The sequence below is a fragment of the Panthera tigris genome, chromosome F2 (assembly GCF_018350195.1).
Source record: "Panthera tigris isolate Pti1 chromosome F2, P.tigris_Pti1_mat1.1, whole genome shotgun sequence".
Lineage (NCBI taxonomy): Eukaryota > Metazoa > Chordata > Mammalia > Carnivora > Felidae > Panthera > Panthera tigris.
This window is the reverse complement of record NC_056676.1, coordinates 37,729,779-37,750,543: the sequence shown is the minus strand read 5'-3', so window position 1 is coordinate 37,750,543 and position 20,765 is coordinate 37,729,779. Positions and strand designations below refer to the sequence as shown.

Below are 20,765 nucleotides of genomic sequence, written 5' to 3'. Positions count from 1 at the left end.
TCTCACAGTTCATGAGACAGAGCCCCACATTGGGCTCTGTGCAGACAGCTGGAACATGCTTGGGATTCTCTCTCTCTCCCTCTCTCTCTCTGGCCCTACCCCACCCTTTCTCTCTCTCAAAGTAAATAAATAAACATTTAAAAAAAACAAAAATAAAATACATAGTTACTCATTCTGATTATTGCCAGAGAAGGACAGGAGATACTCAGAGACAACCTCTTTCACATAAGGTGGTCAGAGAAGATTTCTCTGAGGACATTTAATACTCTGAGGTATTAAAGATGAGGCCTAACGAACAAGGAGAGAAGTCAGCCACACCAAGCAGAGGTTTGAAACAATTACCATTTCTGGAGGGAAGGTCCTAAGGAGTAAAATCTTACACAGTTTCCAAATACTCCTTAACAGATCAAAGGAAAACGTATTCAGATTCCATTTGTTTTCTCTTTCTAGAATTTGTTATTTGGATTATAGGACATCTTAGGCTGATGCTCCAATTTTCGTATACTTTCTTTTTTGCTTTACTTTTTGCAAGACTTTCTAAACTTTATTTTCCAGAATTCTGGAAGTCTTTATTTGTGCTCTTATTCTAATTTCAAACAGCTTTTGATTCATGGACACAATATCTTCTCTTCTCCTTCTGAGGGGGCTGAGGAGACTGGGAGTTTTCATCTTCCTGCATAGTCAGTCCCCTGTATTGCTTTGTTCATTCATTCCTCCCTCCCTCCCTCCTTTTTGGTTTGTCTTGATCTCTGCCTCTCCCGTAAGAAATTTGGGGATACGTGGCTGACTGTACATCTTTAATGATGGGTTGCGGACAAGCCTTTAGGATTTAAGGGGAGAAGAGGGAGATGAGGTTGAGCTCTATCTACCATGCGACAGACTTTAGGTGCTTCCTATTGTACCAGTTGGCTTTCTCAGAGACAACCACTTAGGTCTGCCTGCAGGATGCCAACCCTCTGGGAGTTAAATGAAGGAAGAAAGCTGGAGGTCCTTTCATTTAGAATGTAAGTTTCTACTTAATCCTCCAACTATGGAGACAAGGCAGAGATCCTCCCCTTGAACCCTTAAAGAGAACAAGTCTAGGTTTTCTACCTGGGTGGATCAAAAGGCAGTTGCCCAGCTCCATAGAGAAGAGCGGGGAATCACAAGATTTCCACCAGGTTACTCTGCTTTAGCCCCACCATTCCCTGCCATTTCCGGTGCCAATGAGTGCCACTAGATCCCCGCACCTTTCTGCTTTCCCACTACAAGTCAAGCCATGAAATGTCTCAGGTCTGCTGCCAGCAGCCACTTGCTCATCTGCTTTTCAGTTTCCAACTTTTGTTACTACAAACTTCCCCCTTAAAAAATCTCATTTTACTTTTCTTTGGGGGCTTTGGGAACAAGTGGAGTTCAAGGACATACATATAAATCTACTGGCTTTCTCCAAAAATTCCGCATTAGCTTTAAACATTCTCATTTCGAGGGATTGGTCGGGAAGATGGCGGCGTAGGAGGACGCTGGGCTCACCGCGCGTCCTGCTGATCACTTGGATTCCACCTACACCTGCCTAAGTAAGCCAGAAAACCACCAGAAGACTAGCAGAATGGATTCTCCGGAGCCAAGTGCAGATGAGAGGCCCACAGAAGAGGGTAGGAAGGGCAGAGAGGCGGTGCGTGCTGCACGGACTGGCGGGAGGGAACTGGGGCGGAGGGGCAGCCCGCCGGCCAAGCAGAGCCCCCGAGTCTGGCTGGCAAAAGCGGAGGGGCCGGACGGAGTGTGTTCCGACAGCAAGAGGGACTTGACATCTGGAAGGTTATAAGCTAACAGCTCTGCTCAGAGAACGGGAGGGCTGGAGGACAATGGGAGGGAGAGTTGTTGAGCCCCAGACGACAGAGCTCAGCTTGGCGGGGAACAAAGGCGCTTGCCAGCGCCATCTCCCTCGCCCATCCCCCAGCCAAAATCCCAAAGGGAACCAGTTCCTGCCAGGGAACTTGCTTGCTCCGTGCAAACACCCAAGGCTGTGCTTCTGCGGATCCAACCCTCAGGGGGGTCTGACTCCCTCCTGGTGCTGCAGGGGCCCTCCCGAAGCGGATCTCCTAAGGAAAAGCGAGCTGAGCCTGCCCCCCCACCCCCACCCCATGCACCTTGCCGATCCACCCCGGCTAATACGCCAGATCCCCAGCACCACAGGCTGGCAGTGTGCAAGCAGCCCAGACGGGCCACGCCACCCACAGTGAATCCCGCCCCTAGGAGAGGGGAAGAGAAGGCACACACCAGTCTGACTGTGGCCCCAGCGGTGGGCTGGGGGCAGACATCAGGTCTGACTGCGGCCCCGCCCACCAACGCAAGTTATTCAAGACAGCACAGGGGAAGTGCCCCGCAGTCCCCCACCACTCCAGGGACTATCCAAAATGACGAAACGGAAGAATTCCCCTCAGAAAAACGTCCAGGAAATAACAACAGGTAACGAACTGATCAAAAATGATTTAAACAATATAACAGAAAGTGAATTTAGAATAATAGTCATAAAATTAATCGCTGGGCTTGAAAACAGTATAGAGGACAGCAGAGAATCTATTGCTACAGAGATCAAGGGACTCAGGAACAGCCAGGAGGAGCTAAAAAAATGCTATCAATGAACTGCAAAATAAAATGGAGACAACTATGGCTCGGATTGAAGAGGCAGAGGAGAGAATAGGTGAACTAGAAGATAAAATTATAGAAAAGGAAGAAGCAGAGAAAAAGAGAGATAAAAAAATCCAGGAGTATGAGGGGAAAATTAGAGAACTAAGTGATGCACTAAAGAGAAATAATTACACATAATTGGTATTCCAGAGGAGGAAGAGAGAGGGAAAGGTGCTGAAGGTGTACTTGAAATCATAGCTGAGAACTTCCCAGATCTGGGGAAGGAAAAAGGCATTGAAATCCAAGAGGCACAGAGAACTCCCTTCAGATGTAACTTGAATCGATCTTCTGCACGAGATATCATAGTCAAACTGGCAAAATACAAGGATAAAGAGAAAATTCTGAAAGCAGCTAGGGATAAACGCGTTCTAACATATAAAGGGAGACCTATAAGACTCATGATGGATCTCTCTACTGAAACTTGGCAGGCCAGAAAGGAATGGCAGGAGATCTTCAATGTGATGAACGGAAAAAATATGCAGCTGAGAATCCTTTATCCAGCAAGTCTGTCATTTAGAATAGAAGGAGAGATAAAGGTCTTCCCAAACAAACAAAAACTGAAGGAATTCGTCACCACTAAACCAGCCCTACAAGAGTTCCTAAGGGGGATCCTGTGAGACAACGTACCAGAGACATCGCTACAAGCGTGAAACCTACAGACATCACAATGACTCTAAACCTGTATCTTTCTATAATAACACTGAACGTAAATGGACTAAATGTGCCAACCAAAAGACATAGGTATCAGAATGGATTAAAAAACAAGACCAATCTGTTTGCTGTCTACAAGAGATTCATTTTAGACCTGAGGACACCTTCAGATTGAAAGCGAGGGGATGGAGAACTATCTATCATGCTACTGGAAGTCAAAAGAAAGCTGGAGTAGCCATACTTTTATCAGACAAACTAGACTTTAAACTAAAGGTTGTAACAAGAGATGAACAAGGGCATTATATAATAATTACAGGGTCTATCCATGAGGAAGAGCTAACAATTATAAATGTCTATGCGCCGAATATGGGAGCCCCCAAATATATAAAACAATCACTCACAAACATAAGCAACCTTATTGATAAGAATTGTAATTGCAGGGGACTTTAACACTCCACTTACAGAAATGGATAGATCATCTAGACACACGGTCAATAAAGAAACAAGGGCCCTGAATGATACATTGGATCAGATGGACTTGACAGACATATTTAGAACTCTGCATCCCAAAGCAACAGAATATACTTTCTTCTCAAGTGCACATGGAACCTTCTCCAAGATAGATCACATACTGGGTCACAAAACAGCCCTTCATAAGTATACAAGAATTGAAATTATACCATGCATACTTTCAGACCACAATGCTATGAAGCTTGAAAGCAACCACAGGAAAAAGTCTGGAAAACCTCCAAAACCATGGAGGTTAAAGAACACCCTATTAAAGAATGAATGGGTCAACCAGGCAATTAGAGAAGAAATTAAAAAATATATGGAAACAAACAAAAATGAAAATACAACAATCCAAACACTTTGGCATGCATAGAAGGCAGTCCTGAGAGGAAAATACATTGCAATCCAGGCCTATCTCAAGAAACAAGGAAAATCCCAAATACAAAACCTAACAGCACACTTAAAGGAAATAGAAGCAGAACACCAAAGACAGCCTAAACCCAGCAGAAGAAGAGAAATAATAAAGATCAGAGCAGAAATAAACAATATAGAATCTAAAAAAATGGTAGAGCAGATCAACGAAACCAAGAGTTAGTTTTTTGAAAAAATAAACAAAATAAACCTCTAGCCAGGCTTCTCAAAAAGAAAAGGGAGTGACCCAAATAGGTAAAATCATGAATGAAAATGGAATTATTATAACCAATCCCTCAGAAATACAAGCAATTATCAGGGAATACTATGAAAAATTATATGCCAACAAACTGGACAACCTGGAAGAAATAGACAAATTCCTAAACACCCACACACTTCCAAAACTCAATCAGGAGGAAATAGAAAGCTTGAACAGACCCATAACCAGCGAAGAAATTGAATCAGTTATCAAAAATCTCCCAACAAATAAGAGTCCAGGACCAGATGGCTTCCCTGGGGAATTCTACCAGACATTTAAAGTAGAGAGAATACCTATCCTTCTCAAGCTTTTCCAAAAAATAGAAAGGGAAGGAAAACTTCCAGATTCATTCTATGAAGCCAGCATTACTTTGATTCCTAAACCAGACAGAGACCCAGTAAAAAAAGAGAACTACAGGCCAATGTCCCTGATGAATATGGATGCAAAAATTCTCAATAAGATACTAGCAAATCGAATTCAACGGCATATAAAAAGAATTATTCACCATGATCAAGTGGGATTCATTCCTGGGATGCAGGGCTGGTTCAACATTCGCAAATCAATCAACGTGATACATCACATTAATAAAAGAAAAGATAAGAACCATATGATCCTGTCAATTGATGCAGAAAAGGCCTTTGACAAAATCCAGCAACGTTTCTTAATAAAAACCCTCGAGAAAGTCGGGATAGAAGGAACATACTTAAAGATCATAAAAGCCATTTATGAAAAGCCCACAGCTAACATCATCCTCAATGGGGAAAACTGAGGGCTTTTTCCCTGAGATCAGGAACACGACAGGGATGTCCACTCTCACCGCTCTTGTTTAACATAGTGTTGGAAGTTCTAGCATCAGCAATCAGACAACAAAAGGAAATCAAAGGCATCAAATTGGCAAAGATGAAGTCAAGCTTTCACTTTTTGCAGATGACATGATATTATACATGGAAAAATCTGATAGACTCCACCAAAAGTCTGCTAGAACTGATACATGAATTCAGCAAAGCTGCAGGATACAAAATCAATGTACAGAAATCGGTTGCATTCTTATACACTAACAATGAAGCAACAGAAAGACAAATAAAGAAACGGATCCCATTCACAATTGCACCAAGAAGCATAAAATATCTAGGGATAAATCTAACCAAAGATGTAAAAGATCTGTATGCTGAAAACTATAGAAAGCTTATGAAGGAAATTGAAGAAGATATAAAGAAATGGAAAAACATTCCATGCTCATGGATTGGAAGAATAAATATTGTCAAAATGTCAATACTACCCAAAGCTATCTACACATTCAATGCAATCCCAATCAAAATTGCACCAGCATTCTTCTCGAAGCTAGAACAAGCAATCCTAAAATTCATATGGAACCACAAAAGGCCCCGAATAGCCAAAGTAATTTTGAAGAAGAAGACCAAAGGAGGAGGCATCACAATCCCAGACTTTAGCCTCTACTACAAAGTTATAATCATCAAGACAGAATGGTATTGGCACAAAAACAGACACATAAACCAATGGAATAGAATAGATACCCCAGAACTAGACCCACAAATTTATGGCCAACTAATCTTTGACAAAGCAGGAAAGAACATCCAATGGAAAAAAGACAATCTCTTTAACAAATGGTGCTGGGAGAATAGGACAGCAACATGCAGAAGGTTGAAACTAGACCACTTTCTCACACCATTCACAAAAATAAACTCAAAATGGATAAAGGACCTGAATGTGAGACAGGAAACCATCAAAACCCTAGAGGAGAAAGCAGGAAAAGACCTCTTTGACCTTAGTCATAGCAATTTCTTACTTGACACATTCCCAAAGGCAAGGGAATTAAAGGCAAAAAATGAACTACTGGGACCTCATGAAGATAAAAAGCTTCTGTACAGCAAAGGAAACAATCAACAAAACTAAAAGGCAACCAACGGAATAGGAAAAGATATTTGCAAATGACGTATCGGACAAAGGGCTAGTATCCAAAATCTATAAAGAGCTCACCAAACTCCACACTGGAAAAACAAATAATCCAGTGAAGAAATGAGCAGAAAACATGAACAGACACTTCTCTAAAGAAGACATCCAGATGGCCAACAGGCACATGAAAAGACGCTCAACGTCACTCATCATCAGGGAAATACAAATCAAAATCACACTCAGATATCACCTCACGCCAGTCAGAGTGGCCAAAATGAACAAATCAGGAGACTATAGATGCTGGAGAGGATGTGGAGAAACGGGAACCCTCTTGCACTGTTGGTGGGAATGCAAATTGGTGCAGCCACTCTGGAAAACAGTGTGGAGGTTCCTCAGAAAATTAAAAATAGATCTACCCTATGACCCAGCAGTAGCACTGCTAGGAATTTACCCAAGAGATACAGGAGTGCTGATGCATAGGGGCACTTGTACCCCAATGTTTATAGCAGCACTCTCAACAATAGCCAAATGATGGAAAGAGCCTAAATGTCCATCAACTGATGAATGGATAAAGAAATTGTGGTTTATATACACAATGGAGTACTACGTGGCAATGAGAAAGAATGAAATATGGCCCTTTGTAGCAACGTGGATGGAAATGGAGAGTGTGATGCTAGTGAAGTAAGCCATACAGAGAAAGACAGATACCATATGTTTTCACTCTTATGTGGATCCTGAGAAACTTAACAGAAACCCATGGGGGAGGGGAAGGAAAAAAGAAAAAAAAAAAAGAGGTTAGAATGGGAGAGAGCCAAAGCATAAGAGACTCTTAAAACTGAGAACAAACTGAGGGCTGATGGGGGGTGGGAGGGAGGGGAGGGTGGGTGATGGGTATTGAGGAGGGCACCTGTTGGGATGAGCACTGAGTGTTGTATGGAAACCAATTTCACAATAAATTTTTTAAATAAATAAATAAATAAATAAATAAACAAACAAACAAACAAACATTTAGAAAAAACATTCTCATTTCTTGTTATGTACCTCAAATGCCAGAATATCGTTTTTAATTTACCAACAGGAAATGTAATTCTCATCTCTTGCCCCCTCCATAGCAGTCAACACTATCGACCAGTCTGTACTTCATTGGAATACCCTCCCCAACTTCTGGATGCCACAGTCTCCCAGATTCCGTCTCCTCTTTCTGCCCACTCCTTCTCATCCCAACTCATTCTCCTCCACCCACCCACCCACCCACAAAAGTTGCAGTTCCTTAAAGCTCAGTGTTAGGTCCTCTCCTTGTTTTACTGTATATTCTCTCCCCACATGATGTCACTCACGTTCTTTGCGCAAATGTTGACAATTCACAAATATACGTCCAGTCTAAACTTCACCTGTCAGATACAGATCTCTGTATCCGATGGTTTACTTGAATTTCCTTAGATGTCTCAAAGGGAGCTTAGATTCAACAGGTCTAAAATAGAACTCACGAGCTTACTTCCTCAAACCCGGTCTTCTTTCAGCAGTCTATGTGGTGCCACCACCAGGCACACCAGCGAAAAACTAGGATTCACGCTGGACATATCCTTCTCCCATTCCCCATATTCTATCCTCCTCCAAGTTTTATTGACAGGATCTCAAACATATGTACAATTATTTTCCCTTTCACCATATTGTCTGCCAATACCTTTAAACTACCAACATCTCTCGCCTGGGTTAGTGAACTGGCCTCCTCATTCATCTTCCTGATTCTGTTCCCCACCTTCTCCACCCTAACCCCAAGCTGAGTCTTACATGGGCTTTTCAAAAGACTGCATGAGTTTCCACATCTCTGCTTAAAATGTGGTTGATTTATTTACATCTAGGAGGCAGGTCTACATCCTTAGGTTCACCAACAAAATCATGAAAGCTATGGCCCCTCTCTGCTAAACCAGTTTCATCTCAAATCACGCCACTCTTGAGTTTTCTAGACTTTAATCTTACCGACCATCTTAATTTCCTTGAATGCCCTGTGCCTGCTCCATGCCGCTCCCAACACGGGGACTTTGTACATGCTGTTCCATGTGTCTCTTTCTCCTTTCCCTAGCTATAACTTCATCTGCAACTGCACAGGTGTCATTGCCTCCAGCATGAACCACATGTCCCATCTCATGCTGCCCTCTGTTGTGCTATCTAACGATGGCTTGTTCACACACTCATCTCCTTACCAGAGTAAGAGCTGCTTGCACAGCTCTTTGTATCCTTGTATCCTCAGCAAAAAGCACAGTATCTGGCACCTCACGTTTTGGAATGACTACAATAGGTCATTTAATAGCGAGAAAATAAGTTGTAGGTGGTAAAAATCAATACATACTTTTATGGTACATTAGGGAACAGGTGTGATTTTCCAAGAAAATGTTTTCAAAGAAGAGATTTTATAGAAAATAAGCACCAACATTTCCTTACTTTTTTCGTTTTGCCCATGGCCTTCAGGATGGAAAGATTTAGGTCTTCAAGTGCTGCTAGTACATTCTCATATTCACCCAAGTGCTGAGAAAAATATTCTAAAAGGAAGAATATTGAAAAAAGTTAACGTTTGCATTTAGGTATCCTAAAGAACAGCAAAATCAACTGATGATTAATTCCATAAATGAGCAAAACAAATTGCATGTTATAACTGAAAACTGGAAGGTTTTCAAAAGAGACTAAGGTGTCAATATATTCATTTCAAAAAAAAAACCCTAAACAGTTACAATTATCCTTGAAGAAATGCTTTTTCCTACAATAGGGAAAAAAATGAATCTGGATCTATGGGCAAGACTATCACAATAAAAACTATTCTCAACAGCATACATTACTATAGTAATCATTAAGATATTAGTTTCAGAAAAAAAAATACATGACATTTTATCATCTCTCCTGGGAAACATTTAAGGAAGGTAAGCTCTCCTCATGGCTAAGAACTAATAAGGCTACAAAACACTAAGATGGCCCTCTTGGCATCTCTCATGTACTACTCCTGTCATAATTTATTTTTTCCACGATTTGGGTGGAGCAAAAGGTATATTTACCACATTTTCAGTAGGCAGAAATAAATAATACATTGGGTGTTACAATTAAGAGTATGGAATATAGACGGTTCCCAAACAAGGTGAAATAGAGGAGAGATACATGTAAAACCTCATCTTTACTTACAGAGATCTATGTATTTCTGAAATGAGAGATCTAGCTTGACCAAAACTCATAGAAAGTCATACGCTGAAAAGACCTAGAACTTTCAGTCACTAGAAAATCATTAGCCCTCACCATTCCTGTGAACTCATCATTGGATGAGCTGTAGTTTATTATTGCCTCTCCTTAGTGTGCCATAACTATTTGTGGAATCAAATAGAATGGCAAGCATAATCCACATAAAGCTATTTGAAATCACTGAGATAAATTTCAGCATGTCTTATGGAAACTTTAATTTATTTCATACTCCAGATGGAATTATTTGTTGACACTGATATTAATAACAAATTGGGAGTACCACTGAATGATTTATTAGTAAGTGTGCAGAACTCATCTGAGAAGAAAAATAAACACAGGTGAGCAATAAATCAATTCTAGATTATGGCTGTCAAACTATGGTTTGTGTACACATGGATTAAAAACACACAGCATGTTTTTGACAAAAAGAAAATGCATTCCTGATGATGTAGTTCTTAAAAAATGTGTGGTGTATATCATCTCATAGAAGGGTTCGTTCAGGAAGGGATTAGTTGGAAGATAAATAAGGAAGCAGATACTCCTTAAATACCTGCTTGATGGTAACATTTTAATTCTTGGCTAGGATATTGATTTTCTCTGAGTGGTGACCAACGTGTCTGACCTTGTCCATGCCATTATTTGCAATCAATGAATAAAACCGTTTATGAAGTAGGAAGCAATTAATGTGGCTACAGAAAATCAATTTAAAAAAATTATTATCAGAACAGAATCCACACTAAGTTGCAACAAGGAAAACGTGTAAAGAAAAATGGAAAGAAGTAAAGCTGTTAGCACATTTTTACTTATTTATATACAAAGACTCAAAAAAGATTGTAATGGGGATCTTAAATGTAAGCATGCAGAAATAGATTAAGTGGAAAATAGGATGTGGTGCTTAAAAATCAGGTTTAAGAAAAACAAAACAAGAAGGAACACCTCCTAAAATATTTTCATGAACAATATATCTGGCTTAACTGATGAAGGTCCCTGGAGAGAATATAAATGGTCTTTCCACTGTGAAATTAGATTTATGAAGGCACATGCTGATAAAACACATGGGAAGGTTTCTGAGCTGACACCTATCTAGCCTTCATGCCTTCCTTCTTTTATTCATCCACTCATTCATCTCAATTATCAAAGCAGTTAGGGGGAAAAAAAAAATCACTCCCTAAGCAATACACTGGGACACAAAGAAAATAACTCTCAGAATAGAGAGAACTGCAGCACCTAAGCTCGGATAGGAGCTTAGGTGTAAGGGTTATTTTGAGGAGGTGCAGGTCAAAGTCACTCAGATTGTATTATAACTTAGTAAGGGGCACGTTCCAGGGCAAGTGGGGCTCTAATGAACTCAAAGTGGGAAGTCAGACGAAAGAGCCAGGACATTTAATACAGATAAAAGGAGAGAATCCCCAATCTCCACTTCATCATGGTGAGGTTTCATATAGTCATTCCAGGACTTAACATTTACTTAGTGCCTTGTTTAAGGAGCCTACAACCAGGTAGGGGAAATAAACATTCCAACAAATAACTGTTATACACATGATCATTGTGCCAGACAATGGTCCAAGAACCCAGAAAACTGTCCTTCAGAAATGGAGAGATAAACAGTTTTCCAGAGCAGCAAAACCAAAAGGAGTTCATCACCACTAGACCAGCCTTAGCAGAAATGTGAAAGGGACTGCTTTAAGCTGAAATGAAAGGGTACTAATTAATTATTAATGAGAACACATATGAAAGTGTAAATCTCACTGGTAACTGTAAACATATAGTAAAATCCAAAATAATCTAATGTAAAGGTGGTGGGTTAATCGATTATAAAGCTAGTATGAAGGTTAAAAGACAAAAGTATTCAAATAATAATTACAATAATTTACTAGAACCACAAAATTAAAATATGCAAATTGGGATATCTAAAGCATAAAAATTTTCATGGAGGTGAGCGAGTAAAATATGTAGAGCTTTAGAGCATGTTCAAACTTAAGTTGTTATTAAGTTAAAACAGACTGTTATAAATTGTTTTATGTAAGCCTCATGGTAACCACCTACACTAGGTGTACACACACACACACACACACACACACACACACACACACACCAAGAAAAAATTGAAATATACCACTACAGAAAAGTATCAAGTCACAAAGGAAGAAAGCAAGAGAAAAAGAAAGAGAGGAACTACAAAACAGTCAGGAAACAACCAATGATACATAAATAAGCATATATGTATAAATCCTTAGCTTAAATGCAAATGGACTAAATTCTCCAGTGAAAAGACAGAGTGGATGAATGGATTGAAAATCTTTTGTTGCCACCAAGAGACTTATTTCAGATATAAGGACACAGACTGAAAGCGAAGGGATAGAAAAAGATCTTACATGCAATTAGAAACCAAAAGAAAGCTGAAGTAGGTATACTTAGATCAGATAAAACAGACTTTAAGACAAAGATTATAAAAAGAGACAAAGAAGGTTATTATGTAACAATAAAGGGCCAATCCACCAGAAGGATATTACATTTGTAAATATACAGGCACATAACACAGGAGCACATAAATATATAAAGCATATATTAACAGATCTAAAGAGAGAAATAGACAATACAATATAGTAAGAGACTTTAATATGCCACTTATATCGATAGACAGATCATCCAAACAGAGAAATCAATAAAGAAACAATGGCCTTAAATGACACATTCGACTAGATAGACCACACACACACACACACACACACACACACACAGAACATTCCATCCAAAAGCAACAGAATACAAACTCTTCTCAAGTACACAACGAACATTCCCCAGGATAGATTAGATGTTAGGTCACAAAACAAGCCTTAATAAATTTAAGAAGACTGAAATCATATCAAGCATCTCATCTGACCATAATGATGTAAAACTAGAAATTACAAGATGAAAACTGGAAAATTCACAAATCTGTGGAGATTAAACAACCCTCTCTTGAACAACCATGAATCAAAGAAGAAAAAAGAGAACACAAAAAAAAATAACTTGAGACAAATAACAGTGAAAATACAAGAATACCAAAACTTATGGGATGCAGCAAAAGCAGTTCTAAAAGGGAAGTTCATAGAGTTAAATGCTACCTACATCAAGAAACAAGAAAGATCTCAAATAATAATAATCTTTGCACCTCAAGGAATTGGAAAAAGAACAAATGAAACGCAAAGTAAGTAGAATGTAGATCTTAAAGGTCAGTCATGGGGGGTAATATACAAGGCAGTAACTGTAGTTAGAAATACTGTGTTACATATTTGAAAGTTGCTAAGCGAATACATCTTACAAGTTCCAATTACAAGACAAGAACTGTGTGTGGTGATGGATGTTGACTTATCTGTCAAAGTATATTTGTCAATGTCAATGCAGGCATAAGAGTATCTGGAGGGATATGCTCCAAGCAGTTAGCAGTGGAGGTCACTATCAGGCAAAAGGAGAGACAGAGACAGAGAAAGAGACAGAGAGACACAGAGAGAGAGAGAGTGGGAGGGAGGGAGAGAGGGAAGGGGCGAGGCTGACATTTTGTCTTACGTGCCAATGTAAGTCTGTATTGCTAAAATTTAAAAACCAGTTAGGTATTATTTTCATAACTAAAATAAAGCAATACTTTAACATATTTTGATTTCTAGGTCTATAATTTAGTTAACTAAGTAAAAGCAACAGACTGAAAGTTGTTAGATACCTGGACCTTTTAACTGGCTTCCCTGAAAGAGCACAGGAAATCTATTTTTCATGCCAATCAAATGTCATCCCTCCCATGCACCAGGGCAAATTTGCTCGGGATGTGAGTCGACAGATTTTACTTGCGTGCACTGAAGCATTTGGTTTTGATTAGAATCCAACTTAAATATTTACTTTATATTTACAAAATAACAAGACACGAAACTATACTCTGGAAATTAAAATGCATATTCTTGAGCAGAGAGGGGGAGGATTATAACACACAATTGGGACTGCAATCACTGGGTTTAAAAATACAGAGCAATTTGGTTGCATTAAAACCCCATATACTAGTTCCTTAACTATGGGGAAATTCATAACCAAAGCTTTTTCTAAGTACAGAGTAGGTTTCTAATCGAGTTCTCTTATTATAGAAGACAAATTAAACTTTTTTTTGTAGCGGATTAAGTGAAGATACAAAATTACACCGAGAGGATAATGTAATACTCTTTGATGACAATACATAAGCAACATAGCAAATAAGAGCCACTAAATGTCTTCATCTTAAAAGCCCTTTTAACAGTTTGCTTTCTCATGAGCCATGCCTAACTAAGCAAAGTTAAATAGACAACAAAAAGAATTAAGTGGATGATTTGAGGAAATCCTTATTTTGGCCTAACCTATCTAGAAATGGGTCTCCCAACCTCACAAAATTATTGACATAATCTTCTCCATTTCCCTACTCCATCTCTCCACTTCACTGGCAGGGACCATCTGCCCATGGATGAGAATGGATCACAACTTGACCTTGATCGTGATTGCTGTTCTTTAGAAAGCCTGGTGGCCAGGGTCCCCACGGGCCCTTTTGCCTCCTTGGCACAGTTTAATACCCATGTGTGGACAGATCATGGTTTGATTATGTGTAAAAGCATGTCAGGATTTCCTCCGTTTTTCTCTGTTAGTGTTTCATAACTAACAAAACATGAACTGCTTTAGTACCGAGATACCTTGCTTCTGCAGAAACAGCTTGCTTTTCAGCTGGATTCTTCTCATGGAATACAAGATAGACACAATACAGGAACAGGAAATAGTTTTTTATGACCATTGGAAAATTTGAAAGCTCATGGTTGGTGATTATCATATTTGTGTTGTCCTGAGTTCTTTTCTTGAAAGCTTGTATTCTGATATATTGTCTTGGCATATCCTCACTTGGTGTCGCTCTACCATTTTTGATGAAATGGAAGATAACCACTCTTGAATATTGTAAAATGGACTACGTGATGATTTGGTAAACTTCAAATTTATAAGGATTATAAGATATTCAGGAAGTGCTTATGACTTCAATTAAGAGTTTCAAAGAATATCATCTATAAAATTATTTCTAAGAAGCCTAGACAATAAACTCAAATTTGGACAAGGTGTTATATATTTATCTTAAAACATAAAGCTTAAAACCTTCCAGTGTTCAGAGAAAAATGGCTGTTTCACACTGAATAGTCTCACAGTGCTCCACAATTTACTCAAAACAAAAGATAAATCTCAGAAATATTTGCCTTCCCACAGTCCTAGCCTTTGACTTTTGTTTCCAACCACAAAGATGAAGAAAATAGAAGAGGCTATTAAATCAAGAATCTGTAGAAATTCCTCTCTCCATTGAAACTTGTTTTGCAAGTGACATTTCGAACTCCAAAACTGTTTAGGCAGGTATGGGACAGAGTTGTTTTTACATGTCAAGGGGGGTCAGTCTTGAAATCTATTTGAAAAGAATAATGAAGTTGTATTAAACACCAATTTAAAAATATATTCAAACTAGTGGAGAGTTTTCTACTATGAAACTAATTGTACCAAATGCAAACAAAATAACTCTCCTCCATGAACAAATTGAGTCCCAACTCTTTCTGCAATGAAAAACATGCTTGAGTAAAACTCAGTTAAGATAAATCCTTTGAGATCTCAATTATCTTTTATATTCCCAAATTCCTAATCTAGGACATTAATTTTAGGGTATATAGAAATTTATATAAGATGGTGTTCTTTTTCATTCTAAAGCAAGTAGTGAGTTTGACTGCCTCCCCCTCCCCCAACACAACTTACCACATAGTTCTTCTGTGTCGAGATTGCTGAAAAGAAAAAAAAAATAGTTACTTTGGTAATATTTAAGTTTTTAAATAGTTCAGTACAGTTATTCCCCAATTTAGGTTACAATAATAATAGAGGATATGTAGTTATGGTATTTTTCATGTAAATTCTACGTTGTTTACTCAATTATGTTAACAATGATTATATCAGATTCTGTGAACAAATAATTGTTGGCGTTTGTGTTTTCCCCAGTATCATGCTGGGGAATACGGCATACTGGCTGAAGAATTAGAGGCTCTGGAGCCAGAATGTCTGAGTCAAATCCTGACTCGACCATTTACCACCCTGGGACCCTGAGTACTTTGCATCCCTGGGTCTCGGTTCCTCAACCACAAGGTGGGGATAATAACTTCTGTTTCATATGAATGCAATAGGATGTGAATGGGTTAATAAATACAAAGCAGTTAAAAGAGTGGCACAAAATAAGCACTTAATAAATGTTAGCTATCATGATTTCGGACTTGGTAGAACTACTAGAACTTCCATTATCTAAATTCCATCTTGGAGGGAAGTTTGACTCAATGTCTTCTTGGAATGATTTCTAAAACATAATGAAGAGTTACACGGCTTAATATTTACATGTAAACAACAGATGCCTTTTACGAATGTAACTATGGAACAGCAGATGAAATGTTAGTAGATATAATACATTCCTATCAGAATAGTGTCTTGACCGAGGAAGGCTTGGTAAAGGAATGCAAGAATGGTCGAAAATCAGGCAATAAATAAATACAACACTACATTGTAACTTAAAGGAGAAAACTCATATTAACTACTAGATGAGACATTAATAAAATTTTAATTTTAGAAAGTTCATTTAAAATTTTTTTGAAGTTTATTTATTTTGAGAAAGAGAGAGAGGGAGGGGCAGAGAGAGAGAGAGAGAGGGAGAGAAACCCAAGCAGGCTCTGCACTGTCAGCGCAGAGCCTGATGTGGGGCTCAAACTCACGAACCTGTGAGATCATGACCTGAGCCGAAATCAACGGTTGGATGCTTAACCAACTGAGTCACGCAGGCACCCCATTAATTTTAGCGAGTTTAAATGAAATTGAAATAAAAGTAAACCTCTTAAAGATTAGAAAGACTTACTAAGAGTCAGCTGCAAGCACCAATTGACTGAAAATCTTGTACTTCATACAACCGCCACAGGTCAAAGTTCAATGTAAATAACCATCATAATCCAGTTATCGTCTACACAGCAGTCAGGGTTGCTGGGCACTGGGTCATTTTACCAGTAGTGTGAGTTTAAATTCAGGATTCTATCCCCAGACATTGAGTATTTGATCTTGGATAAAGGGCATCTCCTTCCTTAAGCAGATCTCTTTGTAAAGCTGTATGTGCCACCAGGCAGAACATGTAAAGTCTTCTGCGGAAGTTTTGGGGTAGGTTTCTGTTCATTCATTTATCCCACGGGCTTTCACCGCTACACGCCACGCATTGTTCTGTCATAATCAACCAGGTGGCAACAGATCCTGAGAAGAGTATGACCAGTCACTAGTCTCTAGCAACTGGATAGACTTAAACTCATAGAGTAAATAACTAAAATGCAATTAAATTGCTGCTATGGGGGAAGTGGCTGACTGCAAAGTCAGCAGTGACTCCAGAGGATAAAATTTTGAGTTTAAAGAGGAGTAGAAAAGGCAGACAAAGGAAGACCATTCCAGTGAGAAGAAACACTATTTGCAATAACAACTACAAATGCTAGGAGTAGTTCCTGTGGCTGCAACATAGGCCATTAATGAAGAATGGGACCAAACAATGAAAAGCCTCCTGTGATAACCTAGTAGGCTTCTTGGTTCTCTTGCCAATTTGGAATCATAGAGGATTTTAAAGAAGGTGAGTGACATCATCAGACTTATACTTTAGGAAGGTCACTGACAGACGGGTTGAGATTCGATAAAAAGAGGGCGAAAAGAGGCCAAGAGACCAATGTGGACATTGTTACTAGACTCTGGGCCAGCTGATCCCAGATTGGAAGGTAGAACCCAAGGGGTGTGCAAGGCCATCCGCTGGAGGCAAGAAGATATACTTCAACTTTATACACACACACATACACACACACTTTTAAAACTTTTTATTTTGAAATAATTTCAAAATCTACAAAACAAGTGCCCTTCACCTAACCCCTCCCCCAGTTGTCAATATTTTATTTCATTTGTCTTACCACCTTCTTTATTTTCTCTGTATATGTCTTTTCAAACCATTTGATTGTATGTTGCAGATATGATATCCCTTTACCTCTAAGTACATCAGTGTATATTTTCTATAAACAAGGAAGAAACTTACATACAAGTGAAATTAATATCCATTCAACGCCATTATCAAATCCAGAAGTTCTCAAATATTTGTATTTGTATTTAACTTTATGCCTTTTCATTTCTTTTTGTGTAACTTTATAGTGTATTAATATTCATACAGTGGTGCACACATAGGATTTGTAAGTCTTTATATGGATTTCGAGGCAAAAAGCAGTACCTGATATGGGAGCTTGGAGGAGGGGGCAAAAAGAATAGACAGATGTGAAGAAATTTGAGGGAAAACCATCAAAACTTGGAATCCTGTTGGATTCAGAATTAGATCACTTAGAAATTTTTAGTATCATTTCAAACATTTTGTTCATTAAAACACAGGTCATTTCCTAACCTTACTGTTTTCACAGAACTTCAGACTTAAAAAGGACATTAAAGGTCACTTTTGTTTTTGTATTTTCTTCAGAATGGTTCACAGGTTCATAATGAGATTTCTTTTTCATTTCAAAGGAATAAACAGCCCAATCCATTATGAAAATTAAATTATGTGGACTATATCCTAAAACATAGTAGTTCAGAGTAATTTGCATGACATTAGCTGCACTTGTTCCTTAATAAAAGGCTATGTTCCTAAAGTACTATAGTGCTCCTCTCCTCAGACATTCTTTAGCTCTTTCTGTGCTATGTTGTTTGTAGTAGGTAATAAAGCACAGTTCTTTTTTCTTTTTCAATTTTATTTATTTTGAGAGAGACAGAGAGAGTGCGAGCCAGGGAGGGGCAGAGAGAGAGGGACAAGCTTAAGCAGGCTCCGCAATGTCAGCATATGGCCCCACGCAGGCTCGAACTCACGAACTGAACCATGAGATCATGACCCGAGCCAAAATTAAGAGTTGGATGCTCAACGGACTGAGCCACCCAGGTGCCGCCGGTTCTTTTTTTATAGTAGACTTACCTGTGTGAATTCTATAGGATTGATTTCTTACAGGATACCTCCAGCCTGTAGTCACGTGGGATTGTAAAGGAATATTAAGCCGTAGATGAGCCCAGAGGATATCCGATAGCATGGGATATTGTTCGGTTTCTTTTCATGTTTGTAGCAAGAAAACCTATACTCTTTTAGCTATGCCGTTTTTTTTTTAAAGAAAGCTAAATGGAAAGAATAAATGCTAGTTACATTGTAAACATTCTTACTGAAACAGAATCAGAGGGGGTGTTACTATCAGAATTCATTCTCAGCTAGATGCCAAAGAGGGGTAAAGAACAAACATATTCATTGCAGCCTGACTGACAACTGTGGGGGAAAATTGAAACTAAATGTTCATTAGCTGAATAACTAAGTAAACTGCATATCATTATATAATCATTAAAATGTATCCACAGAGTTGTCAATAGCTTGAAAAATGCTTAAGTTTAGAAGTTACGTAAAAATGTGAAGCCAGATATAAATGGTATATATAGAACCAAAAAATGTGACTTGGGAAGAAGTGAGGAACCATATCAACAGCAGATCGCATTGCTTCTGGATGCTAGGACTTTGGGTGGGTTTGCCTTTTCCTTCTTTATAGCTTTTGAAACCTTTGTTTTTCTTATCATTACAAGGTTTCATTTATACTGGAAAAAGTGTACTTCATGATTAAAAGCAAACTGAAGCAGGAAAAGATGTTAAGCATAAAAGGCAAGGTTCATATCATTCTGTTCACATGACTTGACTTGTGAATCCATTTAGTATAAATTACAATATACCTGTCCGTTTGGATTTGCCACTCAATTTTGCAAAAGCACCCCTCAGAAACTCCAAGAACAGCAAGGACAAGATACACTGCACACCATTCATTTACAAGTCTTGGGGACAGCTGAAGTTGTTTTGATTTGATCTTCTGTGTTGGGCACTCTAAGTTCAGATGAACTAAACTGCTTTCCTGAGGAGTGTGTTTACTGTCAAGAAAAGAGAAAATATTTGGGAAGTCCAGACTGATTTCTACTTGAGAATTCAGAATCTTTCTAATAGAACCTTTTACACGCCAGCTCTCAATTCTAGGATCCACCTCAAAATAGTCTTGGCTTCATGTTAACATTCTTAGTCATCTCTGAAGTATTTTCTAACAGAGTTGGCTGCCTTTGCTGTATAAATAAGTGACTCTCTTACTGAAAAACCACCATTCTGAACTCCTTCTTTGCTTCTGATTATATTCAAGATTTTTAGCTTCTTCCTCAAAATTAATACACTGTGGATCTTAGCAGGAATCTTTAAAGTCTAAGTTCCAGCTCACCTTTTACTGACCTTCCAGTGCATCCCTCAGCCGCCTGAATATCACCAGTGTAAACAGGTTTCTTCTTCAGTGGGCAAAACAGTTTGCTAAACACTGCTAAGCTTCCTAATAACCTGAAGGAGTTAACACTGGCCTCCAAAGAGGTTTACTTCTAGACAGTATTTGAGGCAAGGAGAATGTGACTCAATGAGCAATGCACTTAGCTCCTCCCTGATGGGAGCACTGTAGTGATACCCACTTGGGTTTATCGGCAGACTAGCAGGCTGGCTACGTCACAAATATGCTCAGCCATCACAGTGTTCATTTTACAGAAGAATATCACGATCTTCCAGTTCACTAAGAATAATCCGAGCAGAATATCTTTCTGTTAGCATCAGAGCAACTGTGTTCAGCTAGTTCTGACTCACCAAGCAAAACAGCATTAAGGAAAATCAACAGAAGCAGTACTGGAAGATCCGAATGATAAAGGACATGACCTTGCAAATGTTGGGATAGATTATAATTCCATGATGTGTATATGTACTTGATCACACAAGAATCCCCGCCCCACCAGAGGGACAGGGCAGATTGTGAGAGAGACTGGAGCCTAGAATGGGATGTGCCTCCTGGGGGAGATCAGGTGCTACAGACACAAACTGAACTGAGGTGAGCGCTCTCAGCTGAGAGACATCCATCTGGAGGACAAGAGAGACAGAACGGGGGCCAAAGGGATTTTAGGAGCAGATTCTATTCAGATATCCTCATAGGTGGGTTGGGGGGGGGGGCAAGTTACTTTAGTCACCAGACCCCTG

General features: G+C 39.0%; 1 protein-coding gene and 1 long non-coding RNA gene across 3 annotated transcripts in view; one reads left to right on the top strand and one right to left on the bottom strand.

Moving 5' to 3' along the window:
* NECAB1 (N-terminal EF-hand calcium binding protein 1) overlaps nt 1-20,765 on the bottom strand; it is a 191,826-nt gene that overhangs the window by 95,472 nt on the left and 75,589 nt on the right. For both annotated transcript variants that reach the window (XM_042973528.1, XM_007084329.3), the window contains exons 4-5: nt 15,410-15,435; nt 8,855-8,952 (exon numbers count right to left, since the gene is read on the bottom strand). In XM_042973528.1, the coding sequence (XP_042829462.1) occupies nt 8,855-8,952; nt 15,410-15,435 (124 nt within the window). The remainder of the gene's footprint in view (nt 1-8,854; nt 8,953-15,409; nt 15,436-20,765) is intronic.
* Nucleotides 16,972-20,765, top strand: part of LOC122235079 — a 43,222-nt gene continuing 39,428 nt past the window's right edge. Inside the window, exon 1 of the long non-coding RNA XR_006213194.1 lies at nt 16,972-17,291. This is a non-coding gene — a long non-coding RNA (uncharacterized LOC122235079). The remainder of the gene's footprint in view (nt 17,292-20,765) is intronic.